Source organism: Erigeron canadensis, chromosome 5, assembly GCF_010389155.1.
Source record: "Erigeron canadensis isolate Cc75 chromosome 5, C_canadensis_v1, whole genome shotgun sequence".
NCBI lineage: Eukaryota > Viridiplantae > Streptophyta > Magnoliopsida > Asterales > Asteraceae > Erigeron > Erigeron canadensis.
Genome location: NC_057765.1, coordinates 3,532,316 through 3,546,408, shown reverse-complemented (window position 1 = coordinate 3,546,408; position 14,093 = coordinate 3,532,316). Strand labels below are relative to the sequence as shown.

At 29.3% G+C, this 14,093-nt stretch overlaps 1 protein-coding gene across 1 annotated transcript; it reads right to left on the bottom strand.

Moving 5' to 3' along the window:
* Positions 1–5,331: 5,331 nt before the first annotated feature.
* LOC122599883 lies at positions 5,332–9,541 on the bottom strand. The gene is made up of 5 exons (XM_043772485.1): positions 9,415–9,541; positions 8,052–8,110; positions 7,922–7,976; positions 5,978–6,039; positions 5,332–5,846 (listed from the first exon to the last, which is right to left on the bottom strand). The coding sequence occupies exons 1-5, from the start codon at positions 9,473–9,475 to the stop codon at positions 5,649–5,651; spliced, it is 435 nt and encodes a 144-aa protein (XP_043628420.1). The 5' UTR covers positions 9,476–9,541; the 3' UTR covers positions 5,332–5,648.
* Positions 9,542–14,093: the final 4,552 nt, after the last annotated feature.

Genomic DNA, 14,093 nt, shown 5'->3' with positions numbered 1-14,093 from the left:
TTTAGTTTGAGCTAGCTTAAAGGTAAAAATAAATTGGAAGTGGTACACTTTTAAACTACAGGTTATATTGTTTTATCTAACTTTAATCTTGGCATATTTAATACTTCTTCTTTCATGAAAAAGCCAAATTATAATATGCATTAAAAAGTGATAAAAATAAAAAGTTTTTTTTTCCAAATTAAAAATGCCAATAAACCGCTAGCAAGTAGAAGACACGATTCGACCAACAAAAGAAAATAAAGAACATAATAAACTTTAACAATACAATACAATCACGCAACATACCGACGAGTACTAAAATCGAAAAAGAGATCTCAAACGCAACGCAAAAAGAAAGACCTCTCAAGTACACAAATGAACGCATTATACCACAAATGCAAAAACTTGATACTTGAGATTTGCGTAGTTCGAAGATTACAAAATTTGATAGAAAATTCAAAATAAATTTTATGTGAAACTAAAAAAACAAGGAAATTCTAAATACCTTTTCATCAAATTCTTTTATAACCTTTGAACTAACAATTTTTTTTAATTATATTTACTTAAACAAACTATCCTCTCTTTTTTAAACTTTCTATCTTAAAAAAACCTAAAATCTTATCAACTTTGAACATAATCTCAACTCACATACTACATCAACCCAAAAACATATGGTAAATGATTGAAAAAACTCCTCGAGCCCCTTTTACATTAATTCATTTTACATTAATAACCACATCATTACCGTCGTCACTATCATCCGTCTCTATCACCGACGCCGCATTGCACGGGTAGCCCTCTCATAAACTAAAAACATAAGTGGTAAAGGATTAAAAATCGCTAAATAAGAAAACCTAATTACTATCATTAAGGTATTGTACAATACAAGACTATAAAGCATATTTGGTGTTGTACATATCATCACTCATAACTTTTCTATGATTTGTGTTGTTTGTTATATATTAGACAACCTTTATAACTTTTTATGATCTGTGGTTTTTTTTTTTGTAATTAGACAACCTTATAACTTTTTATGATCTGTGCTTTTTTGTAGTTCGACAACCTTATACATTTCTTCAGGATAATTTTTTGTGTGTGCAAAATGTTTGTATCGTGTTTTTTTTTTTTTTTCTTTTCAAGTTGTATACGTCATACTTCACGATTAACGCCTATATAACACCTCCAACCGATTAACCTTTATGACACCACATTAACACGTCTGGCACATGTAATTCACAAGCTTGCTAACGTTATGTGTGTAACAATCTTCCACAAAAAACACACATGCTCTTTTCTTTTAAAATAATAATATGCAAAGTATGATTAGCCTAATAATTGATTGCGATTTGTTTATATTATTTGAGACATATTTTAATGAGTACTTAGACCATATTATTCTAGAAAGTGGGGTGGTCGATTCTTGTACGTTATTATTATAAAAACACAAAGTTACAACAGAAAAATGTAGCACACATTGAAATGGTCCACATATTCTTTTTACTTTAGGAATTGGGATCCTAGAAGCTAGACACCTAGTGTCCAGATAAAATATTTATTAATCTAACTTTTTGTATGTATTGTATTATTCAAAAATCAATCGCATCATCGTTTAATAACATAATATAAATTCACAACACTTATATTGACACATTATATTGAATTCAACTAATCCTTTACTAAATATACATTGTTTCAAATTTTTTAAAAATATGGAATTGTTTTTGTTTTTATCGTACGTGCAATCTATTGAAGAGATGAAAAAACAAAAGTACAACTATGCTTGTATTATATTATATGGAATATAAAGGATATCGTGCCTTTCCTGATTCAATTCGACTTCAAAGAACATGAGCTGCCCAGACTCATTTTTTTTGTATGGGCATCAGATTAATAAAAATCTCTTTATATAGTATAAATTAAATATATAAAAACTGAAAAAACTTTGGGTAGGAGTTCTTTTTTTCTCAGCTCGTTTTGAGTACTTGAAATTTCAAGACCGATTATGTCAAAGGAAATGCATATACATCACCTTCCCATAGTGGTGGTCCATTTCCAAAGAAAGAGGAAATTCAAAAGCAAATTTGTGTGGCAAAAAGAATTAAAGTTGTCGAAGACAGTAAACCAAAGAACTTTGCTTAGTATCAAAGGTACACTTACTCTTAAAAGTCATGAATGATTTGAAAATTAGAACAGAATGTGGAATTGCTAAAAGTTTGTTGTGGTCAATTTATACATTTTTTTTATTGGTATCAAGGGAAAGTTATACTTAGATCGAAGTGGTGTCATTTGATTGAAGTGGGGTAATAACAAAAGAGAGGCATCTACACCTTTCTCTTCATGTATGATGTTCTCAACTTCAACTATTAGAAAATCAACAAGAAAACCCAATTTTGTCTAACAATACCCAATTACAATTAGTCAATTACGTCAAAGACGAGTAAGTACTAGGAAATCAAATTTAGAATAATCTTACGTTAACATGCCCTGGTTTTTTATATTTGTTTTCATCTATTGAAGATTTATACCTTTTATAGTCAAAGATGGTTCGAAGCAGAGTTAGGCTGAGTAGCCCATTATATTGTGTCTCACAACTAAAATGGGTCTTCCAAAACCAAACAACTCTCTTTTTATGTAGTTTCGGCCTTTTGGGCTTTTCATCTTACTTATTTTAAGTTATTTTATTGGGCCAATTTCGTATATACACATTTTAGACATCAAATTGGCCAAATTCATGTATTTCTTGTTATTTGATATACTTAGTATTTTATTTATAAACTTAATATAAATATATTTGATATTTTGCTTATAACTTTAAAAATATTATATTTTGTCAAATTTAAAATATACCTTTAAGACATGCTTATTATTATCTACATGTCGACATAAAAGTTTTTCATTAGTTCATATGGGATTTAACAAAAGAGTGAATCGAATGTTACATACTTACATGTTATGTTTTGTTTGTTTTTTGATTTTGTTTTACATTTTATACTTTGTTTTGTTGCTGTATTTATTATACTTATACATTATCTTTATTATTACAAAAAGTCATGTTTATAACACATTTTATCATTGTTATCAAAGTGTTGTTATTATAACACACATCATTCTCATATATGTTTTTCAATGTTATATTACATATGATATTTGTGACACATACTGGGTATTAATAAATCCTGTTATTTGTACTCTTACGTTATGTGTGTTTTATAAATTTTCTTTTTGTTACATGTTTCAACATAGTGTAATGTTTCCCAAGGTAACACCAAGTGACATACTTTGTTACTACACCAAATTATATTGGCGATGGTTCAAATAAAATGATATCTAGCTTCCAAAATAATTTAGATGTAGACTTATTGATATAGGAAACTCAAAATATATTGGCAACAAGAGCCCACATAATTATTTGGGTAGCATTATTGGGCCACCAGAAAGATTGTTGAGGCCTTGAGTGGTTCATATAATAATCAATTCATGATATTGATCCTCAGAGCATATCAACATTCGTTTTTGTCATCTATTCACAACTGCCTTTAATATTTTCTTGTAATGATCCATGATGGAGATAATAAGTGGATCTATATGCGTTTTGACATATCAAGGACTGAAGGACACAAATATTAAGGTGTTTATATGAATTACAATTTCGACCCTAATGTTGATTATGACCGAAAGACGTGAGTGGATATATGTCAATGTAGTTAGAGAATGTATCTACTATATATATGATTTACATACGTTTGTAAACTCATAGTATGATCAATTGATTACACAGGATATGATGGTCGTATGTTATTTAAAACTAGTCGATCTCATGTATACACACGATTAATTTAAAATAATATATGATGTTAATATTTATATTTCAAATTTTTTGTTATGCTTACTGATATATTAGACAAACATATACTTTAATTATTTTAGAATATTAATTTCACTTTCAGTTAGCATGACATGTAAGAGCTAAATAAATTTGTCGGTATCCATATTAAATTCAATCATACTTAACTTAAGTGTAGTCTCACGTATGTCATAAGACGTTTAAGGTTCAAATTAACATCGATCATTAGGCAAGATCAATCTTAGGGGTGGTCAGGAAAGCGGCCAAGAATGGCCATGAATTAAGAATATTCCAGTTAGGCCGTGTATATATCTGAATCAAAGACTCACCAGCCCCGAAGAACCAAAACACAAAAAGTGTTCGAATGTTAATGATTTATCCATGGCAATTATAACAAGCTGAAATCTACTAATGAACATACAAGTGTTTCATTTTAATTATACCTATAAAAATAATCTAATGTACCTATTAAACATAATCATATGATTCATATCAACAATATTCAAACGCTGATTACAACACGTACGTAGGCTTATGTGCTAGAGTCCATCATTGGCACAAGCGAAGAAGAATGAGGTAAGAATATGATTCTTAGACTGATCGGAGTGGGGGACTTTTACCCCGTCGCCGCCTCACTGCCGCCCAGCATACCGCTCCGGCGGGCGGCAAAAGGAAAAAATTTTGTTGAGCCATCAATTTATGCCGCCCAGAAAAGTTGCTTTCTCCACCATTTTCTAGCCGTTGCACTAGCCGTTTTCAATCTTCTTAATTTTTTTTTTTTACCTTTATAAATACAACACACTTTCCTCATTTTATACTCATCTTTTCTCTCTATATTTTACAAATTCTTTCATTTTACATCTCTATAATCAAATGGCTTGGACTCGTTCCGAAGAAATAAGTTTGACACTAGCTTGGGTCGAGGTGTCAGACGACCTGTTGTGCGGTAACTACGAAAGGGAACGTACGTTTTGGTAGAAAGTGGCCCATCTTTTCCTCATTTATTAAAACAACCATCGACCTATCGAATTCAGATTCGGTGGCCGCTAAATGGCACCGCATGCACACAAAAGGGAACGTATGTTTTGGTAGAAAGTGGCCCATCTTTTCCTCACTTATGAAACCAACCATCGACCTATCGAAATTCAGATGACGTGGCCGCTAAATGGCACCGCATGCGCACAAACATTCACGTATTCGATATGATGTTCAACCGTTTGAACCAAGGTCACGACGATGAACACGGTGCAATGGTTAAAAGGACTATGGTGGAAGACACGAAGGTATCTCGAAACAGTTTTCATCACGTGGAGGAGTGGGAATTGGTACGAAACAATCCGAAGTTTAAAAAAATTTAATGGTTTAGTTGTATTGTTTGGAATAATTGTTTAGTTGTATTGTGTGATGTTTGGAATAATTGTATAGTTGTGTAGTTGCCCCATTCCTAATATATAGTCTTATAATGTATGTACTGTGTATCAAATGCCACTTTCATCATTAAAGAAAGCTTTCATAAAATGTGTACGTATTATAGAGACACATGACTGTCTTATTGTACATTGTACATTATTTCATTTCACAATCATACGTGCTACAAAATCATCAGATATTAATGAAAATGACCTTATATCATCATATATATCATACATTATATCTACAAAGATACATGTAACCTATATACCTTAATGTACATGGAGCACTTTGGATGACTTCATCATATTTAAGTCATTATACTTCTATGATGGATCACTTTGAGGAGTTCTCGGTGAATCTCACATTGCTAGCTATATTTGTCATAATTGGTCGGTTTAATTATATTTTGTGTTCAATTGTGTATCGGAGGTTTTCTCTTGGCCGGAGAATAATCCATTCCTGCTATGTCGTTTATAGCGTCTGGTGATAGTTCTGAGCTGACTTCTATCTTCTCGTGTTTAGAATTTTTCGGTACTAATGTAGTTGGAGAAATTATTCCTTCCTTTGTAAGTGCTTCATGAGCAAAACTTTTGTTTGCTTTCTGATCATTCTATAAATGGGCCGGGAATAAAGTTAAATGTCAATATATAGGTCCTTTTATTATTTGATTCTTCTTGTTATATTTTAATTTTCAGTCATATAGTCAGTCATATATGCATATATATAGAATATTAAACTAACCTTTTCATTGATGGTGGTAGGACTTGAAGATATTGTTTTTGTCATAAGTTTCCTATTCCTGCCTGCAAAGATAATAAACAAAGACGAAAATGGTGTAAAAATTGAAGCTGAATTTTCACAGTAATTAATAGGGTGACTACAATAAAAAGCAACCACATATATGAAACCGTATAGTTTTAGTTGTTATGTGAATTGTATATACAACATCGTTTGAGCATACACTATAAGTTTGTAAAAATTCTATATATATGATGATTAAAAATCTATGGAATATATACTAGTATATCCATGGAAGAGAATAGATTAACTAATTAATTAGGTTTGAACTAATTGGTATATAAAACTTTAATTGAAACAATCGATAGCTAGGACGTTTACCATAAAATGTATTAAATTTTAAACGACTGAACCCTCTAAAAACATAGTAATAAATTTGATCATCCGTATTCCTTGAGAGTACTAGAATTATACTCAAAGGTTGATTTTATTTAAACCTAATTATATTATTTTGATAAATCACTACTACAAAACTAGGCTTTTTACACGGTTAAAAACTAGATTTTTACACGGTTTTGGTTCCGTGTAAAAGGGTTGTGTAACTGATTTTGACCCAAAGGCATATCTAAGCTTTTAAAATCTAAACTTATCCAAACGTTGAATATATATATATATATATATAATTATTAAAACAGTAGAAAACCGAGTCTTCTAAAGCATTCTTCAAACTCAAAGTTATTCTAAAAAAATGCCACGTAAGATTTATATTACGTGGCGTCTCCATAAATTTTCCACAATATTTATATGTGAAAAAGAAGAAACTATATTTATTTCATTATTTAGATTCAATTTTATAAGGTAAGTATACTCTTTCATTATATTAAAAAAAGATTTGCCATACATATTATTGTTTCCCATCGATCAACTAGCACAAAGTTTATTTTGTATACTAATGCATAAAACAATAAATTTTTTTATCATTTTCTTTAATAAAATGTTTACCAAAGTTTCTAACGAAAATTTCATACAGGACCATTTAATGTTTTAATGTTTATGTGAGCTCTTTTAATAATATTAATATTTTAATATTATATATAAAACTCTTTTATTACGTGATTCATAATTTATTTATTTTCCTCTAATTGAATTTTGAGTAAATTCGGGTTGCACAACTACAAGAAAAGAAGGTTTACTATTTCAAATTCTTATGGACTTAGTATTTTAATTTGAAGCTTTTTATGGGGGTGGTTGTTTGTTTGATAAGTTGTAAGATGATCCCTTTAGCTTCATAAACATTGAAGAATGTAAATGTTATGTAGTATTTGGTGTAAATGGATTTTTCGTTGATATGCAATTGTGTTTTTGCTACAAAAATGTTTATGGATATTTTTGTTTCAATAGAAAGTCATTATTAAATATATGTAGCTTTATTTATTTGCTTATATTAAATTATGTATATTTTGCATCATCTAATTTTCTTTTTTCCGTTTTTATCTAAATTATATTTACGTGTAAACATTATTTCTCATCTTCGTATGTATCTCCAACATTTTGATAATTTGATATATTTATTATATTCATATTTAACATTGTTTTGTTTTTATTAATATGTTTGCAAAATAGATAATAATAGCATTGAACTAATTAAACAAAATATTAGTTACTGTGTGTCTACGTCAAAGGGTTTAAATTAATACTAATCTAACAATAACTTATAATATTTCGCGCATCGCGCGGGGTAAAAGACCTAATATATATATATATATATATATTAGTATAGATATATAATAGAAGTACACAAAGCGTAAGTAATATCTAGGGTCTTTAATGGTGTCTAGGTAGGTGATCCGATGCCTTGGGCCATAGTAATTAATTTTCATGAATCTTTTGGCAACAAGTGGCCATGAGACCTTATAATTAAGCTTCTCTTATTTATTATGATCGTACCTGATGAAACCACACTAGTCACGGCTGACCCATCGTCTTTACTTTCCCATGAACTCTGCAGTAATCGAATTTTATCATCAATCAAATTTTTAACATAAAATAATGAGATATATATACTGTATATACTTACCTTGGTGATGCTTTCTTGATTGTAGCTAGCTGATGTACTCAACTCTTTCAGCCTTATTCCTTACATAATAACAGCAAACATGCATATATACGTTAAGCTACATAAGTAATTAAATATCCAAACGAAGTACAAATTCAATACACGAGTGGAGCGTTGAATGTGTATGTTGCGTCTGGATACAATACATGTTTTATATAGATATTTAGGTCTTGGTGGCCACTACTACTAAGTTCGTTATAAGTTCCGGACGGCTTAATGTAATTAATCATATTTTTGATTATTTATTCCCTTTGTTCCACTAAATGTGTCTTAGTTTGAATTTTTAAAGTCTTCCTTTATAAATTTTGACCTTAAATATTTTAATTTATGTTATATAATATTTGATGAAAATTATACCAATAAAAAATACATTTAAAACTCAATAAGTTCATATAACTTTTATCAAATATTACTCGTATATAACACAAATCAAAATATTTAATGTCAAAGTTTATAAAGGAAGACTTTGAAGATTCAAAATAGGACACATTTTGTGGGACGGGAGAGTAATATACAACAATGAATGAAAACATATATATGTGACAAACTATATATAGTTAAGAAAATTATTTGGATATAGAAAATAATGTTTTACCGGATTTATTATTGTGAGAAAGAGGATGCTATTAACTAATCTATGTTTTTTCAAACTACATAATAAGTCAGTTTTGAACTTTTGATGAAGATTTTACTATATATATATTAGTATATATATTAAGTTAGTAATTTTTAATCTAGCAATTAATATCTTTTTATCAATCATATGATGCATGTTTTTGTATTTTAAGTTAAAAGTTTGAGTTCATAAAATATATATTAACCAATGTCCCGGCTAGCTGCTAGTTAATTAGTAAATCTTTTTTTTCCCTTTTTCTAAATCTCATTTCTTAAACCAGCTATATGTCACATCTTAATTAACCCTAAAATTAAAGCTTATAAAACTAAACCAAAAACATAAAGCATTAATTATGTAAACTCGACTTGATAGATGCTCTTGCCCATTGAGGTGAAGCTCGATTCAATTCTTGGCATGAGGTAATCTTTATTTCTAGTGGTTTATAAGAGTATGATATATTTTCCGTTCCAAAAAAATTCTATAAACAGTATTTAACAACATTATATATTTAAAAACTTTGGCCGGACTAGCTAGTCATTATTTAGGTGACTCAAATCAAATTAGACAATATATATATGTTGTACGCGATATTCTAATGAGCTACTTATATATCTTCTTATAGCAACATGTATATATAGACGTAAGACGTACATAATGCTCGCGTACGCGTGTACGTAATTAACTTATATATGTTGAAATGGAACATACCTTGAGCTTCATAAAAGAAAATGGAGAGAAGTAAGAGACTGAATATCAAAGAATCCTTCATTTCGCCTTTAATTAGAAATAAATTTTATAACTTCATGAAATAATAAAAAAAAAGAAGAGGTTGTATATTAAAGCTAGATATGGGAGCCTATATATACACATAAATGAGGCTTGGGGTCCATATCATAATAAGGTTAATACAATGATTTATACCATCTCTTTTACCCGTCATCATATTTATGATTTCCTTTTTGGCATTCTTGCTTTTCGAAGACTTATTTTTTTTCTTCCAATATATTTTTATTAATTCATACATTAGCTTAAAGGCGGATCTTAAAATTTACAATATATGGGATTACTAAAAGTTTGTTGCGTAATGAAACAAAAGCATGATATATAATATACATGAATATGATAAACAAATGTTATTGAGCGGTCAAGGGCCATTACCCCTATACACTAGCTCTGTCGTCCTTGGATATGCTATTTGCTAAATAACAATCGATCGATTTGAATACGTTGTTTCATATGTGGATTTCTAGGTTTATGAAACGAGTTACCTAATCGATCTTATATATAAAATCCTATAAAAAGAAAGATTCTCAACAACATCCTATTACAAACCTATTTAAGTGGATATATAGATTTAATCATTAAGAACATCTTAGACAATTATTCTCATATTACTTGCAACAAGGGTGCTTTTATATAACTAGCATGGCGTCCGCACAATGCAGCGATGGTGGCGGAAATGCGGTAGTAACGGGTGGTGGCGACGGCTGATGAGTGTAGACTATTGATGTAAATATAATTAATAAGATGGTTAATTGATGCAATTATATTAATAGTTAGGTAGAGATGTTTAAATTGATGAATAAAGAATGAGGTAATTTAAGTAGTTCAAATTATATTTTAAGATTTTAAAAAATGGCAATATGCTTTATAAGATAGCATAGATATAGATATATTGGTGATGGTACATTCTTCATTGAATCATTGATATGTAGCAAATGAATCTGGAAAATATTATTGTCGCTAGTCTCTAATGCAATCATAGCGGCAAATATTGCGCAATCCTTCACTTGTCAATTGATGTGCCAGCGTTGATCCGTATTGATTGACCATTTTCATATAACTTAACTACTTTTCGATAAAAAGCTGTGTTGTTAAAATTATGTACTCATTTACATCCTCATTCATTTATATATATATATGATGAATCAAATCAAAGCTCGTGCCACTAAAATGTGTTGTCATAAGAAATTATCTATAGATACCAGCCAAAATGCTTCCACAAACGAAGTTCGTTTGTTTTAAACTACATTAAAGTATCTAAGATGTGATCTACCAAACAATAATATGGATCAAGGAGTTACCGTTTTTATTAATAACGAGATATGTCATCCGGGTGTTGCCCCAGGAAACATTACATATGTTAATGGTTTAAAAAAAATATTTATTCAAGAGATAGGGTGCCATAAACTTTTTGAAAAAAACATGAATTATTCAAATTATTAAAAACTGACAATTGTCAGTTAAAAAATGAACTGTAAAAGTTTTGTGTGAAAGTGAAGTTGTTCGCATAAAAGTTTAGTGCTAAAAGTGTAAGAGACTTAAATGTTGTGGTGAAAATAAAAGAAAATCAAAAAGTATAAAAATTTAGTGCTAAAAGTATAAGGGATTAAAATGTTATTATGAAAATAAAATGAATATAAAGTTTATTATTCTTTACAAGTTTTTCCGTACATTTCTTTTTAATATATGTGTTATAAAGTTTGTTGCTAAAGTATAAGAGGTTAAAATGTTGTAGTTAAAATAAAAGATTATCAAAAAGTAGAAAAATTTAGTGTTAAAAGTGTAAGTAGTTAAGATATCGTGGTGAAAATAAAAAGATTAAAAAGTTTACTAAGAATTATAAAAGTTTTGTTCTAAAAATGTAAAGAGTACAACTATTGTGGTGAAAATAAAAAATAAAATAAAAAGTATACTATTCTATACACGCTTTCCCGTACCTTAAAGTAAAAGAAAATTAAAAACTATGAAAGTTTAGTGCTAAAAGTGTAAAGAGTTAAATTATTGTGGTGAAAATAAAAAGAATACAAACTTTACAAAAAAATATTATAGTTTAGTGCTAAAAGTGTAAAGATTGAAAGTTTTGTGTTGAAAATAAAAAAAAAAAGTTTACTAAAAAGTATTATAGTTTAGTGCTAAAAGTGTAAAGATTGAAACTTTCGTGGTGAAAATAAAAAGAATAAAAAGCATACTATATATTACTAAAAAATATTTAGTGCAAAAAGAGTAAAGATTGAAAGTTTTGTGGTGAAAATAAATAGAACAAAAAGTTTATAAAAAAGTACTATAGTTTAGTGCTAAAAATGTAAAGATTGAAACTTATGTGGTGAAAATAAAAAAATATACTATTTTTTACGCGCTAAAAAGTTTATTAAAAAGTATTATAGTTTAATGCTAAAAGTGTAAAGATTGAAACTTCTGTGGTGAAAGTAAAAATAATAAAAAGTATACTATTACTTAAAAATATTATAGTTTAGTGCTAAAAGTATAAAGATTGAAACTTCTGTTGTGAAAATAAATAGAAAAAAAAGTTTACTATAAAGTATTATAGTTTAGTGCTAAAAATATAAAGATTGAAACTTATGTGGTAAAAATAAAAAAAATTAAAAATATACTATTTCTTTACACGCTTTTCGATACTTTGTTTTTAATATATATATATATATTATAATTATTTTAGATGTTCTACTAGGTGGACCAATAGAAAGAAAAGACAAAAGCAAAAAAAATTATGTAGGAAGCCAAGAAAAACCGAACGAAAAATAACTTTAACGGAATCCGATATGGCAAAATCTAGGAAAAACTGCGGGGTACAGGTTGTACGACCAAACTCCGTGTATGATAATATAAAAGTTATAAGATTTTTTTTTTATTTTTTACCCAGGTGTGTCACATGCTTATATACATGTGCCACATTTTTGAGTTAAAACCAGAACATAAGCAAATATGTGCCACATGCCAAATTTCATGTGCCACATATCCTGACTTTCAGTTTTTCATGTGTCACATCCATAGTGTATGTATCACACAAATGACCCAAATCCGAACAGAACCTAAAATGTGTCACATACATTTTCTGTACGTGCCACATATTTGGGTTGAACAACAAAAAGACTCAATTTGACACTTGACTCAACTTGTAATCTTTCCAAACACAATTCTAAGCTTCATAACACTACATTTCATATTTCAAACAAGTATTTGACATGATATATGATAATTACAACCGTTGTTCGACCAAAAGAATCAATGTACAACGAAACGGGTCGCTTACCCAAGTCATTAACCTACTAAATGCTTACAATACCATATACAATCCAAATAGCTAAAAACTTGACCTTATCACAAGTTTTATACCAAAAAAGACCTGTTTAACCAAAAATAACATGTATCAAGAGCCAAAAGGTACCAAAGGGATGTTCTACCCAAATTATTCAAGATGCCAACCTTTGAGATGGCAAAAGACTTCACTTGAACTTCACTCTACAACCTCCTTGCTCTTGCTACTACCAACTTCTATAAGAGAGTTAAACACTAAAATGTAAGTTACGCTTAGTGAATGCATACACATACAATCATAATCATGTCATTTCAACTTTGTGCATCAAGTACCATATAAGCCTTGCAAGCTAGCCTTTTCATACAAATCAAACAACATACATTCATTTTCAACATGGCCATGGATATTTTGGCTAGTAGGAATTTACCCACCTACTAGCTCTTACATACAACATGACTAGTAGGAATTTACCCACCTACTAGTTCTTACAAACAATCAACTATGGGTCATCCATGACTTAATTGCCTTACATGTAACTACTTGCATTTCTCAATTCTAACATCATGGTGTTTGGCTACTCAACACTTTTCCAACAAAATTCCAAATTCTCATAATAAAGCTTTATTTCTTAATCACTAGCCAAACACCATAAAACATAAGATTCTTACCATGGGGAATTTTCATTAACAACATCTCTTTCAATCAAATTATCCATTTATAAATCAAATTTAGTTAGGGTTTTACTTGAAAATCTCCAATAACAAAAAACCCCAATTCTAAGGCTAAGAACCCTAAATTTCAATAACAATTAAAACTAAGATTAAGGAAATAAATACCTCAAGAGTGAAAGACAAAAGATTAGGGTTCTCAAAATCACAATTCTTCCCCTTTTTCTTCCTAGAATTTTCAGCCACCACCACCTCCAATCAAACCCTCAATTTCAATTTCTAAGATAAATGATGATGATTATTGTTATTGTTCAAGGATTAAGATTCTTTAATTTATGATTTGAAGATTCAATTGCATGGATTTTGGAAGAATTTTGAGAGATGAGTTAGTTAGAAGAGAAGTGAAACTTGAAGTGGGAAATATGAGTCACAAACACTATGTGGCTGGCTTTCTTCTCAGATGGCCATGTCCCATACTAAAATTTTAGTGGGTTTAATACCCGTTAGCCACTAAAGTTCCAACTAAATTAACCCCTTAACTCAAAACAAAATACTAGAAAATTAATTTGATGTCAAAACTACAAAAAGAATTAATTTTCTATTATCTTAAAATATTGAGATGTTACACAGGTGGACCAATAGAACAGTGCCACGTGACA

Bases quoted from the DNA above. Each gene is read 5' to 3' on its own strand.
- LOC122599883 (XM_043772485.1), bottom strand. From the start codon at position 9,475: ATGAAGGATTCTTTGATATTCAGTCTCTTACTTCTCTCCATTTTCTTT. The intron at 6,040-7,921 runs GTACGATCATAA...TTATCTTTGCAG, and splicing joins GACTAGTGTGGTTTCATCAG to GCAGGAATAGGAAACTTATG. The intron at 5,847-5,977 runs GTTAGTTTAATA...GCCCATTTATAG, and splicing joins CTACCACCATCAATGAAAAG to AATGATCAGAAAGCAAACAA.